The 22,895-nt window shown below is 38.8% G+C and overlaps 1 protein-coding gene across 3 annotated transcripts; it reads right to left on the bottom strand.

The window, feature by feature from the left end:
* Nucleotides 1–75: 75 nt before the first annotated feature.
* On the bottom strand, nt 76–22,109 carry LOC123026737 (MAP3K12 binding inhibitory protein 1). Of its 3 annotated transcripts, XR_006415370.1 has the most exons (10): nt 21,911–22,109; nt 17,574–17,693; nt 15,635–15,856; nt 15,437–15,533; nt 8,824–8,889; nt 6,826–6,978; nt 5,690–5,787; nt 4,705–4,743; nt 2,639–2,880; nt 1,982–2,043 (listed from the first exon to the last, which is right to left on the bottom strand). XR_006415370.1 is itself a non-coding variant. In XM_044436669.1 (9 exons), the coding sequence occupies exons 1-9, from the start codon at nt 22,040–22,042 to the stop codon at nt 2,815–2,817; spliced, it is 993 nt and encodes a 330-aa protein (XP_044292604.1). In that variant the 5' UTR covers nt 22,043–22,109; the 3' UTR covers nt 76–2,814. The 3 variants fall into 3 exon arrangements, 2 of the variants coding, with proteins under 2 accessions (XP_044292604.1, XP_044292603.1); XM_044436669.1 differs by having other exon boundaries at nt 76–2,880; XM_044436668.1 differs by lacking the exon at nt 2,639–2,880 and having other exon boundaries at nt 76–2,043; nt 21,911–22,108.
* Nucleotides 22,110–22,895: the final 786 nt, after the last annotated feature.

The following is a 22,895-nucleotide window of genomic DNA, read 5'->3' on the forward strand; positions in this document are numbered from 1 at the left end:
GTGTAGCCCCACTCCCACCCCATTTCAATGGGTCTGATCATTTTTTCTATAAATTTTATTTTTTGCACTTGAACATTAATTTATTCACTGTGTTTTTTTAATGGTTGATTTGTCTGCTATTACTCAACTGAACTCACAAAGCAGTAAACAGATTAAACAATACCATGAACGCAGGAAAACATACAAGACAACATATAAAATCAGCAAAATGTCCTTAGTGGTAGGGAAGAGAATGCAAGTCAAAGAAAACTCCATTGTATTTGGAAATTTAAAGCCTGCTCCATCTGATACAGCTCATTTAGATGGGCTAAGCTCTTAAATTTGGCCTATCATAAGCAGTAATCAGTTACAGAAATATGGTACAGGAACAGAATCTGCTTGCTCGATAAACTGTTGAATCAATCTAGCCTCCAAAGAAGGTGGTCCTTAGAAGAGAGATTCCTTTGGGGGCTTTTGTTTTTGTTTTGGCTTTCTTTAGAACTCACCCAACCTTAAAACTTTGTCCATAAATGATGCGAAAAGCATCTGAAAGCAAAAGGGATGTAGTTGCTCTTGCCAAGCAAGTCTCTGGTAGCTGGACTTTACACATGGCTGGATTTGGATGAACAACTGCCCCCTGCACCAGGGGAAAACACACACTTTAACAGCCCATGCATTTTCAGGGTGGTTTGTTGGAAAAACAAACTCGCATGAACTAACTGAGCTGTGTTTGGAGAACAGGAAAGCCAACAATGGCTTGCTGCCCTTGGTGAATTGTCATGTTGTGTAAACCAGGTCATTGTGCACTTAACTATGTTGAGGATACTAAATTAGGGTTTCCACCTCTTTTTCTGGCAGGCTCCTACATTGCACTTCACTGCTTACTTCTAATTCCAGATGATTTACAAATACATTAAAAAGCACTGATCCTAATACAGAATGTTGTGGGACCCCACTGGTTACACACTGCCATTGGGGAATAATGTTTATTTTTCTTGCTTTCTGTTTTAACCAGCTTGAACCACAAGAGCCCCCCTGCCCTTTATTCCATGGCTGCTAAATTTGCTCAGGAGGCTTTGATGAGGGACTTTGTCAAAGGCCATTTGGAAATCCAAAGAAACAACGCCTGTAAGATTGCCGCTGTCCATGTGCTTATCGAGGCTCTAATAGGTTAGTGAGCAGGACTTAACTTTGAGGTAGCTATACTAATTCTTTTTCATCAGGGCTTGTCCCCCTATGTGTTTGCTAATTCTATATTTAATAATACTTTCAGCCAATTTACCAATGTTAAGATAACCCATTTGTAATTCTTCAGATCCCTACAATCCTCAAATAACCCATAGGCTGCTGTAAAGTTATTTGATGGCTGAATATTCAGCATGGCTGCCAACACACACAGCAGCCCACTGCAACTTTCACAAGCTGTCATGGTCTGTAGTGATCATGTAAACAGAGTTATTCAGAGATAATCTTCTATTCTCTATCAGGAGAATATCCCTGATAGATATTCCATGACCTGTCCCATCAGTTACTACAAGTCTTTATTTTTCTGCGTATTCATTTCCTTTATTTAACAAAGTTATATGAATTATATGAAGAACTGCATTTCACATGACAGTCTTTCAACAGAATTATATTCCAAGAGACATTCTTCTGATCTATGTCACATAGAGAATGTAAAGTTCATTTGATGCAGCAAAGCAAAAGGATTCCTTTTTTTTTTAATTAACGGTTCTACAAATCTTCCTTTCCAACAGAAGGGAAGAGATATTTACAATGTCACTTCCAAAACATTCTTCACTTTGAAGAAACAAAGAAGTTTACTCAATGTAGGTTTCTAAAATGAATTAGACAAATTCATATATTCATTGTTTAGTTTCCTTACCATAACTCCTAAACAAACAGTACTCAGACAGCCTAAAGGAGTTATGTACACATGAAAGCATGATGAAGTCACATTGCTGTACTCAAAGACGCTGATCAGGGCCTCTCTTCGTTTGTTTTTCTCAGCAATGTTTGCTTAAGTGCATTGATCTTCTCATCAAGTTCAGCCAAAGAATAGTTCTGCCATTCAGAAAAAAGAGAGTTTAACATCTTTAATTTATTGCATAAACCTTTAGCAGCACCTATTTATTTAAAATGACCATGGATCAATCCTGAGAAATGTATGAGGATGGTGTTCTTGCCCCCTTCCCCTTCTCTCATGTGCTAACTGCAGTACTTGTATAGTAGTTACTGCAAACCATGGTTACTTTCTTTTTATAGAAAGGAAACTGTGGTTTAATCTTTTAACTCTAAACTATGATATAAACCCTGGCTTTGTATTGTAGTCTGGAATTTAACATTACATCTGATTGAAAGGTGAACTGTGGTTTAAAATAGCCATAATGCAAACAGTGAAATCAGAATGTTAGGAGAGCAAAGGGGAGACTACACAAGTACGATGCTTATTCCTATCTCAATAAATCATGATTAAGCTGGGGGGTGGGAGGTTATATCCAAGCTGACCCTATGAATACACTGGAGTAATTATAGTGGAAGTTCCATGAATTCCAATGCTAGAATAAGAAGCTTTTGATGATTATGACCAATTCAATTTACTAATACATTGTTGAACAAAGCTGCAATACTGTGCACTGGGATCCAATTAGCAACTTACAAAGTAACTCTATATACATCTATTCAGAAGGAAGTCCAAATGAATCCAGTGGGTGCAGTGCAGGACTACAATCTTGGGAGGATATTGAAAGACAGCTATTTCAGAGAGCAAAAATCCTTTTAGGACAGATTCAGATGCTGGCCGAAATCCCACAGAAATGTCACCAAAGAGCATTTCTACATGCCAGGCTCTGCAACAGCTATGCAAATGTTAAATTCTGCTTTCTGTGTGGGTTGACTAAACTGTAAGAGAAGTACACACACCAGGACATTGGTTCCAAGTGAGTAAGTTGCCACTGCTTCCCATACAAGTCATTAGGCTAAAAAGTATATTTAAATACCCCTTAGGTGCCAAGAGCTGTATTAATGAAAAAAACAGTTTTTGGATACGACTGCACTGCTGTGCAAGCATGAGAGACAAGGTGATCACCAAGCTTTAGAAACATGGCTTATCTGGACAATATAGGGATTGCTGGAAGTATGGTTTGCCCAACTGAGACTACTACACTAACTGTGCCCATTCCTAAATATCTGATTTGGCTATGGTCATGTATATCTTAATTACATCCCACATGGACTATTGGAACATACTCTACATGGAGCTGCCTTTGAAATGTGTTCAGAAACTTCAGCTGGCCCAACCCAACTCCCTTGTTGCAAAAGCTTCACTGCTTACTATATTCCCAAACATAACTTAAAGCACAGCTTATGACCTATAAAGCCCCACACAGCCCAGCTTTACCTCTCATTCTCCACTAATCCAGGTGAGGCAGTGGCTGTGCTGAACCGGTGCTTGGCCGAGGTAAGGGAATGGATGAGGGCCAATAAACTGAAACTCAACCCAGACAAGACGGAGGTCCTGTTGGTTGGCGGATCGGGTTTCGGAGAGGGTGGATTTGACCTGGTCCTGAATGGTGCAACACTCCCTCTTAGGGATAAGGTCCACAGCTTAGGAGTACTCCTCGACCCGGAGCTCTCTTTGGAAGCTCAGGTGACAGCGGTAGCGAGGAACGCCTTCCTTCAGCTTCGGCTGATTAATCAGCTGCGCCCCTACCTGGAGTACGACTGCCTGGCGACGGTGACACACGCGCTGGTGACTTCCCGCCTAGACTTCTGCAACGTGCTTTACGTGGGGCTTCCCCTGAAGACAGTCCGAACACTTCAATTGGTGCAAAATAGAGCTGCCAGGTTGCTGACAGGGACAGGGCGTTATGCTCACATGACTCCAGTCCTCCATCAGCTTCACTGGCTTCCCATTGAAGCCCGGGCCCAATTCAAGGTGTTGATTATGACCTACAAAGCCCTAAACGGCTTGGGTCCTGGCTACCTGAACGAGCGCTTACGTCCGTATATGCCCGACCGCCCTTTGAGATCTGCGGGAGAGTCCCTTCTCCGGGAACCCTCCATGAAAGAAATTAGGAGAGTAAGTACCCGGAGGAGGGCTTTCTCTGCGGTGGCGCCCAACCTATGGAATTCACTCCCCAAAGAGGTCCGCCTGGCACCGTCGTTACTGGTTTTTCGGCGCCAGGTAAAGACCTTTTTATTTAAACATCATTTCAATTGTTAAAACATATGATCTGGCCTGGGCAACTTCTTCTTCCTTCTCTTTCTCCTCCTATATTTTTATTTTATACTGATAATTTTAATTTTGTATTTGTAAATCAATGTATTTTTTTGTATTTTTATATTTAATGGTAATTTATTATGTACTATTGTATTTCAATGTATTTTATCATGTTGTAAGCCGCCCCGAGGTTTCGGCAAGGGGCGGCATAGAAATGTAATAATAATAATAATAATAATAATAATAATAATAATAATAATAATAATATCTGAAACACTGTGCTCTCTCACAAGAATCTGCCTGCTTCAAGATCTTCCAGAGAGGCCTATCCTTGTACTAGCTTAACACAAGGAGAATATGCACATCATAGTGGTGGGTGACCCAGAGATGTCTATTCCATATTAAACAAGTTAGAAATTTAGCTTTCTACCCACAAAGAAGGGGTCAGAGGAGAATAGCTCTCACTGTACACTTGCAAACATATACAACTCAAAGCCACTCACCTGGTTTTCTTGGATTTTCCTTCTCTTGCCAGACAAATTCTGTTGAAGAAAAAATACAATTAATCTAAAAGTACATTGAGTTTTTATTGTTGTTGTACCTATACTAAAAGGTAAAGTCTTCTCTAACAACAAGATTTCCCCATTACTACTGAAATATGTGGCAAGCAAGAACCCATTCATCTTATATGGACTCACATTTTCTTTGAAAGAATTTTTCAGCATTTCTGTTCTTCCCTGTGTGACCCTCCAATTCTGATGAGGCCTTACATATGCAGAAAATAGCTTCCATGCATATGTGTCTTCCACTGGCTGGAGAACAGTATGCACAAATGGGTCATCCTATTTTTGATCTGGGACTGGGTACATAGAATCCTTTAAAATTGCTTATAAAAAACAAGCAAATCCTAGCTTGCTTTTCTTCTTAATGTGCTAAATTTCTATATGTAGGGAATGTTTATAGAAAAATTATTAACGTATGCATTCCATATGCCACTGCCTACTAACCTACATTCTCAAGTCATACCATTCTAAACAGACCTGCACCATACATGTAACCTCCCCCACCCCCACGACACACACACACACACTCCAAAAGAATAGATATGCAAGAGGAAACCTCTACCGAAACAGCTTAAAGGTATAATTTCATGTATGTTTAGAAAAAGCCCCACAACTCCCATGCCTGCTGGAAAATCTTGGGAATTGTAGCACTTTTTTCCCCTGTGTAAATATGCATAAGACTGCATCCTAAAAAACTAAGCCACCTTTCCAAAACAGTACCCTATAGTTTGCTAGTGTGTACACAGAACTTATGTGTTGCCAACAGTCCAATTGTTCTTGATGGAAATCATCATGCAAAGCCATCCTATCCAAAGCAGTCTTGAAAACCCTGTGCTTGGAATAACAGTTTACTGTTCGTTCATCCCCCCCCCCCCCCCCCACACACATCTCTTTGCAGAATATGCCTTGACTTAAAGTCACTCACCACAGAGTGAAAATATTCTGGAGACATCCCTTCCAATTCAAGAATTTTATCTTCAAGCTTTTTTATCCTTTGGTAAATATCTTTTGGCACTGGTCCACCTGTATTACATTTTAAAAATAGAACAAGTTTCAGGAAACTGAGCAGAAGTAGATTTTAGCTTTAAAGGAAATTTCAGTACAGTGTTTAAAATTGATCTTCTATGCAAGATGGGAACCTGGTTCCCTTCTTTCTGTTCATTAAAACAGAATTAATAGAACAAATGGCTTCTTTTCACTGGTCAGGAACTTTGGTGCCTTTTTTTACAGTTGCTGGTTAAGGCTTCTTCCCATGTCCCTTTCTTCTACTTCAAAATTGCGTAGCTGCACTGCACTGAAAGTGAAGCATGATCAGCAGGGCAGAGAAGTGGCATTGATTTAGATTTACAGACAACCTATCCCCAGGAGCCAAGGTGGGAAACAGTAGCTCTCGTCTTGACAAGAATCTTGTGGATTAAATATTTGATAGATCTACTTTTTCAAAGATTCTGTACCAAGGCTTATAGTGACCTTGCTTGGCTGCCCATCAAAGCAATTTAAGAACTTTATGTCTCCATAAACTATGCCCAGGCTGCTCAGATGATTCTTCAAGAGATGAAGAAAAATAATGAGTCTGCCAAACAAAGACAAAAGCAAGGGTCTCACAATCATTTTTCCATGAGGGAAATGACCACTCCTAGTGACGAACCTCAAGAAGTCAGTCTCTTTTTAAGATTGGAGCAGGAGGATGTTACTTGCCATGCAGAGTATTTAATGATGCCGCTGACAACTGTTTATACCTGGTCCTAGGCTGCCATATGGGTGCACTGCTCTATTTTATCATTTGGCCTAAACAGAATGTCAGTGAATATTGTCACAGAGATTTCCAAGATCACTCCAAAAAGAGACTTCCAAGCAAAGGATGGAAGAAACAGAGAGAGGAGTGCAATGCCTGGCACTTATGAATTACACTTTGCAGAATTAACTACTCTAATTCATTGCTCCTTTTTCATCCCAGTCAACTTTTGGAATCCAAAAGCAAACCATATGACATGAGAGATGCTTTGAAATAACACTTTGAATGTACACTTTTGCTGGTTTCTGCTACATGAGAAGCATTACCTGTTTGTAACCTTAAATGAGCTTCAATGTTTTGTAGTCTCTCTTCTACAGCCTGATTCCCACAATCCTGAGGAAGGGTACTTGCTTGATGACTGGCCCCATGAGCAATTTGGTTTCTAGTCTGAGGCCCGTATGTATTGACAACTCGAGAAACTAGGATTTTTAGAAGTAAAAAAAATTATATATATATATATATATTTACACACATGAGAGAAACAACATGAACATCTGCCTTAGAGCAAAAATTCATGCACTTTCAAAGTTCCACTACATTCAATGTGAGTAACAGTCACTGGTCACAGTTCACAGTTCGTAGCATCGCTGCCTTAGTTACAGTATATAATGCTAGCAAATCGCAGCCTCTGTTTGTACCTAGCATAAAGTGCAATGTATCATATTCAACTGCAGCAGTGGCTGAACTGTTAAGTTTACTTTGTATTCTTCACACTCACTCTTGCCTACTAACATAAGTACTCCTGTTCTTTGCAGAACTCATGGTGAGAGAAATAAACAGGACTATCCAATGCTCCTTTGCTTTATTCTTGTCAGGTGTACTGATAAGATTCTACGCTAGCTGAATGCTCCTCGCCTTATAAATTGCATGGCAGAACACACTTTCAGGTGGCAAATTACTAACTATTAAGCACTAAATGCTTTTGGGCTCTGTGTAGATTCTCAAAGAATCTGCAATGCTCTGCTTAATAGCTGTGACTCACCTGTGGTTCACACCAAAGAACAGGAGTCCCAGACTCCCACAGTAAACAATAAACAAAGGGCAGGGAGCAGCTTTCATGCAACTCTCCTGACAACCATTCTCATTAGGATACCATTTCATGCTGTGTCTATTCATTAATTTTTTTAAAGACAAAAAGCAGCAAGTCACCAGTTTGTTGATTTAATTAAAGGCTTTATACCACAGCTTTCCTCAACAACTTCAGCATTTTAAGTGGCGAGCATTATAAGTTAAGCTCTAACTTAACTACTTTAAAAAGTCTCACAAAAATAAATGCATTAAATAAAGCAGCCATAACACACTAAGACAGCAAAAAGAGAGAGATGCAAGAATATGAATAATCATCAAAGTAATGCAACCATAGCAAGTAAAATCATCAAAAAGGGAACAACTATTTATAGCTGAACAAAGGATGATTTTTAACTATACTATGGATGGTTATTAGGATGAGGAAAAGACAGAAGCAGAAAGCAACTCTCACCCCCAAAGCATAATCCCAAGGATGTTTGTTTCAAATAAGGTCCTATTGAGTTCAATGGATTTCCTTCCTAATAGGTATGCTTGGTTTACAACTAATGCAGCTGAACAAGCTGCCTGCCATTGGCTTTGAAAACCAACTGAAGCTGCAATCCAACACAAGCACTTATGGGAAAATCTCACCCAATACTTGGGTTCCGATTATCTGAAGGACCACTTCTAGCCATATGAATCTGCCTGTGCCTCAAGATTGTCTGCAGAGGTCTGGCTTGCTGGCCTGACACTAAGAGAAATGAAATGTTGGGCACTAGGGAAGCTCTGTCAATGGTATCTCCTGACCTGTGAAATTTTCTCCCAAGCTGGACCCATCTGCGGCTACCCTTATGAGAGCTTTAAAAAAATACCTGCTCTCTGAGATTTATCTAAATGTCTGGAATGGTATTGGCTGCTGTTAAAGGTTTGACATTGTATTCTATTTTAACTAGCTTATTTGAAAACTGTTTATAATTTTACAGTGCCTTTATATATTGAATTTTATTGTTTTACCATGTAAGCAACCTTTGGAAGACCACTGCTTTGAAAGGTGGCTCAAAAATATATTAAATAAACAAACAGGCCAGCAGGAACTTGCTTTTGAATAAATATGCACTGATGTCTCAACTAAACAAATTAAGTTTAGATCAAGAAGTTATTTAACAAAACTGACAGTGTGCTCTCAGTCAGATGAATGTTAAAGATGTTTTAGGAGACAAAAATTCCTCATTAAATACAATAATAACTGTACTTACCTTTCACGTGACTTTTAAATCCTGGGTAGGGTGTGAATACTGCATCAGTCCTTGCACAGCTGTTTTCTAAGGAAGTTTTAAATAAGTGATCATTAGTGCAGTCAGGTAAGAAGCCCATAATTCACTCCAAAGACTTGACAAAGCAGGTTGGTGACCTTAGCCTAGAATTTAGGTACCAGAGAGTTACAAATAATCAACTCTTTCATTCAGAAGTGCAAATGCATTGCAAAGTTGAAGCAATTCTTCTGAGTCATTTTTATAGCTTGAAAACCTACAAATATCCACACACATTTTACATTTTACATTTAAAAAGTACATGGGATAAGGATAAAATTAATAATGATATGTCACATTACCTCAGAGCTCCATAACAGAATTCCTAAATGTGTGGAACTTGTGGCTGTTTTGGCTCTTCTGTGTCAGGAAGGGATTAAATTCAACTGGGGCAATCCTAGCTCTCAGAGCAGAGCCTGGAGATCAGAATTTCTGCTCCTTCCTATGCCTTGTCAGTTTTTACTGGCAGGGCAAAAGACAAGAATGAAGTAGGGCTTTTATCCCGGGGAAAGGAAAAACCACTCCCTCCTTTTGATGGCAACAGGAGAGATGCATTTAGATATGTGCTTCTGTAAGCCTAAGTATTTTTCTGGGTTTGATGCTGGGAGGGTTTAGGATGCCCTGCCTCAGATCTGCTACCAGTTCTCGCTAGCCCAACACCATGTCCCCTAACTCCCTGTTTTTGACCTTAGAGAAGAAGCCATTAAGGAACTGCCATGGTGAACTAGGAAGAGCCCTAAGGAGGGTTCAGAATTTTTAAAAATATCTTCCAAGGTCATATCTTCTACTAAGGCCTCAGAATGGGTTTCTAAAGAAACCTAGGGTTTCTGGGTTGCTGCCTAGGGAAGATAAGCATGCTCTCCTATCTTTCTTTGAAAAATGGGTATTTTCTGGACCATGAAGTATTGAATGAGAAAATTAAATGAGATATGACCATTTTTCACTCATTCGTTCATTATTTATTTATTGGCAGAGACTTTACCAAATTTGAGTAGATTGTGTTTTATAGAGTGACTCAAGATAGTATGCAAACAAGGACGAGCATAAGTGAGATTTTATTAGGCAGGGAAGACGTATTTGATCTTCTTAAAAACTCATGAGAAATGAATTTAGAGAAGGTTATAGACAAGGAAGAATGGGGGAAAATATGGGATAAGAGAATATTTAAAAGTGTGTCAATTAGAATTAAGGACAATTTTTATAAATTAGCATAAAATGGTACCTGAAGCTGGTAAAATTATTCTATATTGATAATAAATATTCTAATTTATGTTGGAGATACAGGCAAAAATGGCTACTTATTTCCGTATGAGATGGGACTGTGAACATAAAGAAATTTTGGATAATGGTTTTTAAGGAAATTAGTAAGGTATTGAACTCAAAAATGGAAGCAGATCTTGAAACAGCATTACTGTTAATATTTTATGACAAGAAATGGAAATAACATTAAAGAATTAACAAATCTGATAACAGCAAAATTGATAATAGCAAACAACTGGAATGAGAAATGGGATCTCTAGTTAACTGAATGGTATAAAAAATTGGAATATAGCTGTTAATGATAAGTTTACATGTGAGATTAAGGTGAAAGGACTGAAAAATAAGAATGATTTTAATGATATATGGGGATCATTTGTTGAACATGTATTAATAAAAATAAAAGGTGTTTTAAAGCTTTGGTTGATTCAATACAATTTTGGATGGAAGAGGGTATTTCAAAAAGAACAGAAATTTAGAAGTAGTAATAAGAATGAAGAAAAAAAAATGAAGGAATAAATATTATGTAGTCCCAGTGGAGGGTGCACTAGTTGTGTTTACATATGGTTTCTTTTTTGCATTTTATGTTTTTTTTACTTATTCTTTATGACTCATTTTATATTTGTATTGTTGTTTTATAATAGTTTTTAAAAACTCATGTTTTTACAAGTTAACTGCCACCAAAAAAGTTCTAACTTTCTCAATATTTTCTCAGTACCATGTTTTCAAGACAGAAATATTTGTTGAGTAAAAACTTAAAATGTTTAAGCTGTAATATTACAGTATGGACATGAGAGCATGTATTTATATAAGAAATCAAGCATTCTGTATCCATTAATTGAAGGGAAAATCAGCTTAAAATGATGCACAGGTGATATAAAACACCAGTTAAATTGAGACAAATGTACATAATACAAGAAGATATACATTGAAAATGCCAACAGTTGTGCTGATGACTTTCCTAACTATAGGTCTGGAGCAAAAATGGTCTATTTTGGGCAAGATCCTTTGGTGTAATCAAGGAAATGGCAGGACAAGTGAACAATATATTACTTAGGTATCCCGCTAAGTTATATAAGCAAGGAAGATAGGAATCCAGAGAACTAGTGACTTATATATTAATTAGGGGAAGAGCTTAAATTAGGTGGGAGTGGTGAATGGTTGATTGTGTGGTACACAGTATCTCAAAGGCAGGTCTGGTTTCAGGTTAAATTAGGCCTGGGTCATTTTGATGAATGACCTTTGTTGAAGGAGGGTTAAAAGAATGTGACTCTGATTTTTTGCAGTATGTCAGTGGTGTTTGATAATGTGGAGCACAGTATCCTTCCAAACTGGATCTATGGGTTTGGCTCCAGAGAACAACATTGGGAGACAATGCTTTACCTCCTGGTGGTTGACCTGTGGAGTGCCACAAGTATTATTCTATTCTGGATTTTGTTTAACATATATATTTAGCTGTTGAGAGCAGTGCTGATGACACTTAGCTTTATTTCTTTGCAGCATCTGCAGTGGAAGAGGCCAGGCATATTCTAAAACCAGGGCCTACATGTATTTGTGGGCTAGATAAGATCTAATAAATTGAAGATGAATCACGACAAGGCAAAAACACTATGATGGGTGGTTCTCAAAACTGGGAAGTGGGTTGTTTGCATGTTCTGAATAGAGTTGCATTCTGAAGATGTTATGTGATCTGGGGGAACTCCTAGATTGCCACTAGAAGCCTAGATCATCTTACCAGCTTCAATGTTAGCTACAATGGTCCATGCACTACTGTGGTCCATGGGACTGTCCTTCCACCTGCTTTAGAAGCTGCAGCTAATACGGAATGTGACAGTTACAGTACTCAGTGAGACACTGGCTATAGGCAGTATGAAAAGAAGTATACTGCCTGTGTTTTAACTACTGAGCCATGTTCAAGGTTCTAGTACTGATAAATTGTTAGATGCGAAGACGTGTCCGACCCATCGCGACCCCATGGACAACATTCCTCCAGGCCTTCCTGTCCTCCACCATCCTCCGGAGTCCACTTAAGCTCACACCAACTGCTTCAGTGACTCCATCTAGCCACCTCATTCTCTGCTGTCCCCTTCTTCTTTTGCTGTCTATTGTTCCCAGCATTAGACTCTTCTTCGGGGAGTCCTTTCTTCTCATTAGGTGGCCAAAGTATCTGAGTTTCATCTTCACTATCTGGCCTTCTAAAGAGCAGCCAGGGTTGATCTCCTCTTGGACTGACTGGTTAGATCACCAGTCCAAGGGACTCGCAGGAGTCTCCTCTAGCACCACAATTCAAAGGACTCAATTCTTCGGCCTTCCTTATGGTCCAGCTTTCACAGCCATACATTGCAACTGGGAAAACCAGAGCCTTGACTAGACGCACTTTTGTTGGCAGGGTGATGTCTCTGCTTTTTAGTATGCTGTCTAGATATGCCATAGCTTTCCTCCCCAGGAGCAACCAGCTTTTAATTTTTTGGCTGCAGTCCCCACCTGCAGTGATCTTGGAGCCCAGGAAAATAAAATCTGTCACTCCCTCCATTTCTTCCCCATCTATTTGCCAGGAAGTGAGAGGACCGGATGCCATGATCTTAGTTTGCTTAATGTTGAGTTTCAAGCCAACTTTTGTGCTCTCCTCCTTCACCTGCATCAAGAGGCTCTTTAGTTTCATTTCACTTTCTGCCATTAGAGTGGTATCATCTGCATATCTGAGGTTGTTGATATTTCTCCCAGCAATCTTAATTCCAACTGGTGATTCATCTAGCCCCGCCTTTCTCATGATGTGCTCTGCATATAAGTTAAATAGGCAGGGCAAAGTATACAGCCTTACCGAACTCCTTTCCCAATTTTGAACCAATCAGTGGTTCTGTGTTCAGTTCTCACTGTTGCTTCTTGACCTGCATATAGGTTTCTCAAGAGACAAATAAGATGGTCTGGTACTCCCATCTCTTTAAGAACTTGCCACAATTTGTTGTGGTCCACACAATCAAAGGCCTTTAGCATAGTCAATGAAGTAGAAGATGTTTTTCTGGAACTCCCTAGCTTTCTCCATGATCCAGCGTATGTTGGCAATTTGATCTCTAGTTCCTCTCCCTCTTCGAAATCCTGCCTGTACTTCTGGTAGTACTTGGCCCACAAACCGCTGGAGCCTAGCTTGTAGGATTTTGAGCATCGCTTTGCTAGCATGTGAAATGAGTGCAATGGTGCGGTAGCTTGAACATTCTTTGGCATTGCCCTCCTTTGGGATTGGAATGTAAACTGACCTTTTCCAATCCTGTGGCCACTGTTGAGTTTTCCAAGTTTGCTGGCATATTGAGTGTAGCACTTTTACTGCATTCTCTTTTAAGATTTTGAATAGCTCAGCTGGAATACTGTCACCTCCACTAGCTTTGTTGTTGCTCAGACTTCCTAAGGCCCATTTGACTTCACATTCCAGGATGTCTGGCTTGAGGTCAGTGACCACCCTATCGTGGTTATCAGGGACATTAAGCTCTTTCTTGTATAGTTCTATGTAATCTTTCCACCAAAGTATTGATATACAAAGTCTTAAATAACTTAGGGCCAAGATAATGAGCCAACAGTCTTCCTTTATATATACCCAACCCACCACTGAGACCATTGGGTAGTGATGCATAAGCAAGATTTCCCAGTGCTGGCACCCAATCTTTAGAATGCTTTTCTATGTATGGTTCGACAGGCAGAAGTAGCAGCAAGTTTTAAGCATATCTTTTCATACAGGCTTTCTCTGACCTACCCTGATGTTCCTAACAAGTTATAGTACTATAATGTTGTTAATAATTATTTATTTTCTCAATGGCCATTATATTATCATGCAGTATTTTAATGTGAGCTGTGTAGGAATTTCATTTTTTAAGCAATATATACACATTTTAATAAATAAAAATAAAAGATAAACTAGATCACTTTTTGGGCTTCACACATTTCCCCAAACAAATTAATTTTTTTGTTTGCAAATTAATTTTTCCAGAAAATCCCCAAATTCAGACTTTTCTGGGAAACCTAGATCATTAGAAGAAGTTTTGTTTAAAAGCTAATTCCAAGTCAACCAAAAAGAGTTTTCCTGAGGAAACATGTAGGCAAAAATAAGACTGAACAACACTGGTTTTATGACAGGTGATTTTGTTATAGCTTTAGCCATTTATGTAGTGTACGCATAGCTATGTGAGATGTTCACACGAGAATATCTTTAGGTACCTCTTGCTTCTAGAATTTCTCTTTATTATTTCACTTGTATATTTCTGCATCTAAGCAGAAAAAAAATATTTTTTTCTTTTAAAATTCGGATCTTTACACATTCCTTCCTCATACAGGCCGATCTATTTAGCAGCAATGTTTCAACTCAAGTCTTGTTGGTTTGCCTAATTTGTTAAAATATCCTGCAATTTCCCTTATTTGTTACAATTCATGTGAAGGTAATGCAAAGGTTGGGTACCAGTTACAGCTTCAGAACTAGGCCAAAGGAAAGCCCCATATAAACCTCATTACATGAGGTTTCCAGAGCTTGATGGACAGTCACTTGTTTAAGCAATCTTTTCTTTTTCTTGATCAGGTACACAATCATTTAACTAAAACAAACACCAGAGTTCTAGGATCAGCACCAATGCATATTGGCTTGAACTGCAACTTTTAATCCAAACAATGCCAAATTAAATTTTACTTCAAGAGTAAAATTACCTCTTTACCTCTTAGGAGTTTTAAAGTAATCATTGAGTGCAAGAATGCATTATAAAAACATTCCCTTTTGTGGTATCTCTGGATTATAGTTATTTGTGCCAAATGCAATTAATAAGAGATAAGCTACTAAAAAGAAGCAGAACTGTGCATTTGGATTTACAGTATAGGCCCTTATATCTGTTGCAAGGAAGGATATACTATAGACATGCAATTCCTTCCATCCATATTCAATAGTGAAATCTTGTATATGTCTACTCAGAAGTAATGCATATAGGACAGCAACCTGAGACACATTCTTACTCAAGTAGTACTATCTACAAAATTAGTGACACTGCTGTATTCCACTGCAGTCCATGAGAATATATCAGAGTGTAGAATATACTAGAATATACTCTTGGAAGGAAGTTTCTTTGGAATTATGGTGACTTCTCTGAAATTGAAGATTCTTATGCATACTACAAAAGAGAAATTGTTTACATTTTGCATAACTAATAACTTTTACATTATTAACTTTGCTTTTTAAGAACTTTATAACAGCTTGTTCAAAAATAAGGGCAGAGGGGAGAAGAATCACACTTAAATGGGTAAGCAAATTAAAGCTCAACTGGATAGCTACCTTGATTACAATCAATAACATTGCAAAATTCTCTGACGTTGTTTTCATTGATCTCGGCTTGTTTCCTTTCAATGAAGGCTGATATTCGTCTTTCAATCTGCAGGTAACAGAGCAACTTATATTTAGATTTCATTACTGCCATTCAAAATGAAAGAATGGTCTAGACTAGAGGGGGAAAATGACCCAAGAATCACTTACCTCAGCTTTCCCAGCTTTTATCTGGACTACTTCTGGGTCAAAATCAACATGAGCCTCTTTCAGATTTGCAGAACCAAAGGCTATGTGTTTTACTTCCACCTGCACATCTTTATCTATTACATTTGAATTAGTCTCACACTTTCTCTCTTTTGTCTTATCGGAATCATCAATGGGTACAGTGCTTTCTTCTTTAATCAAAGACTGAAGCTTTTCTATAAACGGCTAGGCAAAATGGAAAGAGAGAGAGCTGACTTCAAATTGAAAAAACACTTTTTAAAAACTAGAATTTCTAAAACAAGCAACTATAAGGACCATATGCTATCATCTTTATGTACACCATCCAAATCAAACTAGAATTAAAATATGGCATCTCCCAAGTGTCACTGCCCTTTTGATCAGTGCCTTTTACTAATCTACGTATTAAAAAAACCCTCTAGAGGGTCCAGACTATCTGAGCAAATCTGTCTGTTACTCATCTGTTTTGTACCAAATTAATACAGAAGTCTTTGGCATCAATGCCACTTAATTTACACGTCATTCAAACGCTTACTCTGAACATTAAGGCTTAAGTATTTTTTTCTCCTTAATACAAGAGCCAAGACACTCATTCTGTTAAAGCTCTTTCTTTAACACTACATCAGTGGCAGCATCTCCACTTGAAACTGCAGCTACCCCAAATGCATGAAAGAATACAAACACTGGGCTCTAGAATCATGCATCGTCCAATGCAACCAATATTTAGAGAAGCCAAATAAATCCTCCTTATTTTCTCATCTTCCTCACCATAAAACTTATTTAATACCTTTAATTTTTACATACAAACTAGAAAATAACAAAAACAAGCTCATAAATTCATCTTTTCTTATATTGGGAAAAACCTGCATTAAAAAAGATCAAATGACCCAGAAAGGAGTACTCACGCACAAATCAAGCATTATAAATTTGTAACTATATCAACTGTTCTAACACAGTTCATTCTGCTTACCATGAAGATACAAAGTGTAGGCTTTACATTACTCCTATTCATAGAAATATTTCAGTTGGTACCATTTTATCTTTCTAAGGAAAAATCGGTGACTTCAAACCACAAGAAACCATTACACCAAAGTCATTTTGTGCAAACTGCTCCCCATTTTTTTTACATTTAATATATGCATTACTTAAAATGATGACATGATCAGTTTTAAATGCATACTGCACAAGAACACAAACTGAACCAAAAGCATTCTCATTTTTCCAGTGCAGCTTGCACAGGAGAGGCTGTTGACAGATTACATTGTTTTTCAATAAGAGAACAAAACTGATTATAGGCAAATTCTTATTAAGTACTATGCAGAGGTCACAAGACTTCTGCTAGGATCCAGAAACAAGGAATGGCATAAGTATTGGGACAACATTAAATAATGGCAAGAGAAAATAATGTAACACAGCAACTTGTTAGTTGACAAGATAAAACATTTAACTGTCTATGAAGTTACTTTTCAAAATGTGCTAGAAATATGGTTAATTGCAGACACACACACCAGGATGTATCATGCTGGGATAATGCCACTTCTTGATCCACTGAAAGCACTTCAGAAACCGCAAAACTCACCCAACGCATGGAGTCATTATCATAGCATGACACACACCTGCCGTGTTATTGCTTAATTATAACCCACCACAGATGGAAATGTACTGCATTTACAGTAGAAGTGTAGAAATCAATGGGAATGCATTTGCACAATCTACTCACCCGTGGTAGTTTGCAATGCTATTCCCAGACCTCTTCTAATAACTGTTTTAAAGGAACAGCTTTAAGCCCTTTAAGAAGCAAAGCAGAATCTCATATACACCATTTCCTTATACAGAAATCCTAATATCAGAGTTGAGGTTTTTGCATTTAAGGCTAAGTTTGAGTGACTGGGTTTCAAAAAAGGACCCAATAAGAAACACTTACCTGTAAAAGTGAAATATGCTGCTGCAGAGCAGTCAAGAGCAACCTGGGCTGCATTGATGAGGCACCTTGAAGCTTGCTCCAATCATAGTTGATTTTCACAACATCTTCTCCAAGATTAAGCTTCAAAAGCCAAACAAACCATGTTACAAGAGGGTCCCCATGCAAAAGCCTTGCCAATCATATAAAAAGCAACAAGTTACATTTCCCTTCAGTCAAACATAAGAGCTTGCTGGATCAGACCAATGGGGCCATTTGATCCAACAGTCTGCTTACATAGTGACCAACCAGATTCCTTTGGAAAACCCACAAACAGACTTTAAAGGAAATAACCATCTCTGGCTGTTGATTCTCAGACAGTGATATTCAGTGACATACTGCTTCCAACTCTGGGAAATTTGTATAGGCAATTTTACTAGTTATGAACTTTTAGATAAGTTAGTTGGCCTTCTGGATAAGTTAGAACCCATAGTCAGATATTATAGTAGTGAATTCTATAAATTAAGGATTCGCTCCCACACATGAATACATTCAGAGAAACTGCAATTTTGCCACTCATTTGGTAGTCAACTGTACTTATTTCAGTCAGATTTACTTCAAACAAATAGTAGTTCAGATTTTTCTACTAGCAATTATTGTCATTTTGATTCTATGAACCTACCATCTCATCATAGCCATGACTAGTTTGAATCTGTACCTGGACTGCAACATATTCACCTGTATCAGCTTATAAATCAGTTTCAATTCATTCATTTAATCTGTAGGCCACCCAACAGTCAAAGCACTCTCACAGGTTTGCAAAGATTAAACCTTAAAAACATATTTTAGAAACCATATACATATACAGTACATATAGACACACAGATACCTAAAAATAACCAACAAAACATTCAAGTTTATTAAAAACCTCATCATTCGTTACCAAATGCTTCAGAGATCTTAATCTGGTGTTGAAAAGATAAGAATGTTGGGTCCAGGTGGGCCTTCATCAAGCTGATCATTAGATAATGGGGAGTGGGGGCACCACTAAGAAGGACTGCCCCTTTACTGCCACCTTCTGAGCCTCCCTCAAAAGAGGCACAAGGACTAAGATGATGAACACAGTGGGAGAAATGCTCCAACAGGTACTGCAGGGCTGTATAGGTCAAAACCAACACCTTGAATTGGGTTTGGAAACATACAAGGCAATCAGGCCAGAGTCAGTTTTATATACTCAGACCTTCTGGTCCTTGTTAGCAGTCTGGCTGCAGCATTTTGCACAAGTTTCAGCTTCTGGACCATCTTCCAAGGTAGCCAAAGCACAGACAATTGAAGCCTGGTGGTCCACCAGTCAGCTGAATTCAAACTTAATTGAAGGTATTCCATGCCACCGAAACAACCTGAACTTCAAGTGACAAGGACCACTCCAGGAGAACTCCAGGCTACCAAACTGCTCTTTCAGGGATTGTACCTCTGTCCAGAACAGGCTGAGCACCTGCCATCTGATAAGAACAACCACCCACTAATAGCATCATAGCCTTGTCTGGATTGAATTTCAGTTGCCAAAATCTGGCCTGAAACAGAACAATAATATTAGTATAAGGATATTTGGATAATAGTTTTGGTTTTGGGGTTATTACTAATAATAAAGTAATACAAGCTAATGTTGTTCAAAAGAGCAAATTATCTGTTTGATAGATACAGCTCCCATGTAAACTGTTTGAAGTGTGATGGTTTGGCATCTTGAACAAATACTACAGTTTATCACTGGAAAATATACTGGTTACACAGCCTGTAATAAAAGGTATAATTCACCTGAAAACCTATTTTCTATGCATTCTATTGGAAAACAAATCAAAATTCTGCAAGAAAAAAGATGCACTTGTGCAAATCTAATTCACCCTATTTTCCACAGCAGATTTTTCTTTTGAATTATGCCTAATCTTTGCTGTAGAAGTATGGTCAAGAATAAATGAAAAATAATTATATATTATAAAAATCAGAATTCTTTTAACTCAGCAATATCCCAGGCATGTTTATTCAGAAATTAGTTCTGCTGACTTCAATAAGATTCTGATCCACACATATAGTAAAGGGATGTCAGAAAATCTTGAGGTGATACAGTGGACTTTGGGCTCTAGGTGTCAGGGATTTCAATTTTGAGTGTTCCCCATGTTAAAAAGAATTTGCACATTTTAAAAACCTAACAAGTAAGGGAGAAAGTTTCCAGATTTCTACTTCTACACATAAAGGTCCTCTACCTGCAGCCTTGAATGGTCCAGTCTACTTGTGACTTTCCTTTATGCCCTAATACTTTATAATGAATATGATAAACCTAATAATAACCTTTGCAATGTCATGCTTCAATACAGTGCTTGATTCCAAACTTGCTTTCTGTATGCACAGATATAAATCCTAGCTGCTACTGGAAAATTGCATTCCAAGCCTGATTCAAATGAATGAAGGGGAAGAGAACTCCCATATCCCACCCCTGTTTGGCCTTGCTTCCTGCAGTATTGCACTATGAGCATTCAAATTAAGTGTCCCTTTCCCATTAATCAGGGTGCCTTGGACAGTATGATTACTAAGTTTTCCTAGAAGATGCGAAAGGAGTTGAGTTACACAGCTACTGCTTTCATGATTCAGTGTTAATGGTGGGTATTCTCTGTTTAAACAACGTTTGTATTTATTTTATCCCTAAAATGAATAAAAGTATTGAGCAGTTTGTTTTCAATTTTAATTAAGATACCATGCATTTTATCTTTTTAAATGCAATATTTTAATTTGTTTCCTTTTCCAGACTTTACTTTTAGATTGGAATTCTATGTAAACTAATTCCTACTGAATGACCAGTCCTGAAAGTTAGATAATATTTTAACAATAATGCTTTAGAGATGGAGGCTGATATATGTCCAGGGCCATAGAAATGAATACCCATGTCCACATTTACAAAATTCAAATCCAATCATTTATCTATTGGGGGAAACATCACTTCAAGCATTCATTTCTATCAATTTCATTTCCATCCACTAGATGTACTTTGGCAAAGACATATCATGGCACTGTTTATTGACTGTGAGTAATTCTCTTTCTTCCTTAATGTTCCTTGATGAAACCACTTTTTGAAACTATAGCTATTGAATCTTTTAATTACCTGGAATTGCAACAAATCCTTTCCAACATGTGAAGTATTCCTGCAGCATCCTCTCCAACTTTTCAACTCACTTTTAAAATTTGGATACTAGAAATGATACTACACTCCACCAACCATCTTATCAGCACTATAGCTAAAAGCAAAGCATCTATCTACTCCTGGATCAATATGTGCTTATGCTTAATTGAAATACATGTAAAGCCTCAAGGATAGAAGAGATTTTGAGGATGGGTGGGTCTGTTTGTCACACACATCACCTGGCTTAATAGTACAGGCTTTTTGAAGATTATCTAAACCTTAAAACAAGAGATCCTTATCTCTTCCAAGGGCAGACTAGAAAATTTCTAACTTACATGTGCGGATATATGTATGCATGCACAAATCTGAAGCCACCAGTGAACACAGTATTGCAAGATATTGAGTTTCACATTTATTTCTCTTTTCCAATGTGAGACTCAGTTCTTCACCTATTTATTCAGTAGTTTAATTTCTATACCACAAAATAACCAAAGCTCTCGGAGCAATTTACAGTAGTTCCTATAGAAGACCATGACACAATGAAAACAACATTCCTGACAGATTAGTATTACATGATTCACGATAACAGAGGACTATTTTAAAGAAAAAAGAAAATAAGGTTGAGTCCCAGATCACACAGGTTAACAAATTTGTGAATTTACATTGCACACTGGTCGCTATTATGTTTAAATGAACAAGGACAAGGTAATAAGCACATGGCCGAAAACTACAGCAACACAGAAACAAAACATGAAAGCGCACTTCCCAAAGGGCAGATCCCAAAGCCAAAATATGTTACTTGAAATCCTACAGACTTAAGTTCCATTGTGTCTATTCCATATAATGTGTCTGTTCCAAGACTAAAGACTAAAACTGAATACAACCTTACGCCTACAAACAAGCCGTGTAGCACCAATTTTCACTAAAAACTATGGGAACCGCTTTCAAGTAGAGGATTTAGAGTTGAGGTAGGAAGATTATCAATCCCTGGAAGTGCTGAGATATGCTCTGATTGAATCAAAGCTCTATAACGGGGTCAAAGCGTAAGTAAACCGCCCCTTTTAACCTCGTCGCGCCCTACTCTCTGCCAGCCTCTCACGCCTCATGTTTTCAGAGCGGCAATCGTTCGTCCCTTCTTGCATCCCGTTCGCCCAACAAGCGCGACTACGGCTGTCCTCTGCCCACTAACCTGCCCCAGCAACTTGGGCAGCAAGCATAGGCAGCCTCTCAGGATTTCTCGGACCAGCTCTTCAGAGGAGGCTCCCGGCGGGGAGGAGGCCTCGGGTGGACTCGAGCCAGCCTGCCCCTCCGAGGAGGCCATGACAGCCGCCCGAACCAACCACTGCTAGTGACAGTGGGGGCCATGCCTCTCTTCCTCCGCCCCTCGCACCTCGTCGCGCGCGGATGACGGAGTGAGCCCCTCCGCTCGTGAGGGTTCGAGACTTCGTCCTTTCCCCCGCCCACCCGCGTGACTGACAAGTGAAGCCGCCACTCCGCTATAAGGGGAAGAGCGGAGTGGTGCAGCTTCTGAGGCTCGCCGCCTTTTTCGGCCTGCAGAAAGGGGCGAGGTGGCTTCGCTTTCCCACTGGCTCCCGGTGGGGCGGACTAGCGCAGCTGCGCTGCGGGTTTCCAAGCGCGGCTGCGCGCGTAGCGGTCGCATCTGCGAAACGAGAGGATGAAGTGCATTGAGGCGTGTCTCCAAAATTTCGCGCTCGTAGCACAGCATATTTGTTGCTTTTTGCCTGAGTGCAGTCAACGTTGTTGTTATTTGGTTGACCCCTAGAATAATATGACTGGTGATGGTGATAACAACAGTGGGAGCCGTGCCGAGCCATGGGAAAAAAGTAAAAATCCATACTGGGAAATAGTTTTATTAGGACCAAACCGGTTATGTTTGACGATGTTGATAATGTTAATTGTATTCAGGCAATTAATATAACTTCTAGTTTGACCTTCAGCTCTTTGAGTAACTTCCATGAAAAGTAAAAGTTTAGGCTCAATGGCTCAACACAAAAGTGGTTTGTTGCCCACAATCAGTTAAGTTGTAGTGGTTGTAAGATTCCACTCGTGGAGCGCCACTGCAGCTTCCGCAGAGCATATGAAGACTTGTCCAGAACTGGGTTCAGGGTGGAAGTGTTTTTGGCGGGGGAGACAAGATGGGTCTAAGTACAGCC

This window comes from Varanus komodoensis, unplaced genomic scaffold, assembly GCF_004798865.1.
Source record: "Varanus komodoensis strain SLA01 unplaced genomic scaffold, ASM479886v1 scaffold3, whole genome shotgun sequence".
Classification (NCBI taxonomy): Eukaryota; Metazoa; Chordata; class Lepidosauria; order Squamata; family Varanidae; genus Varanus; species Varanus komodoensis.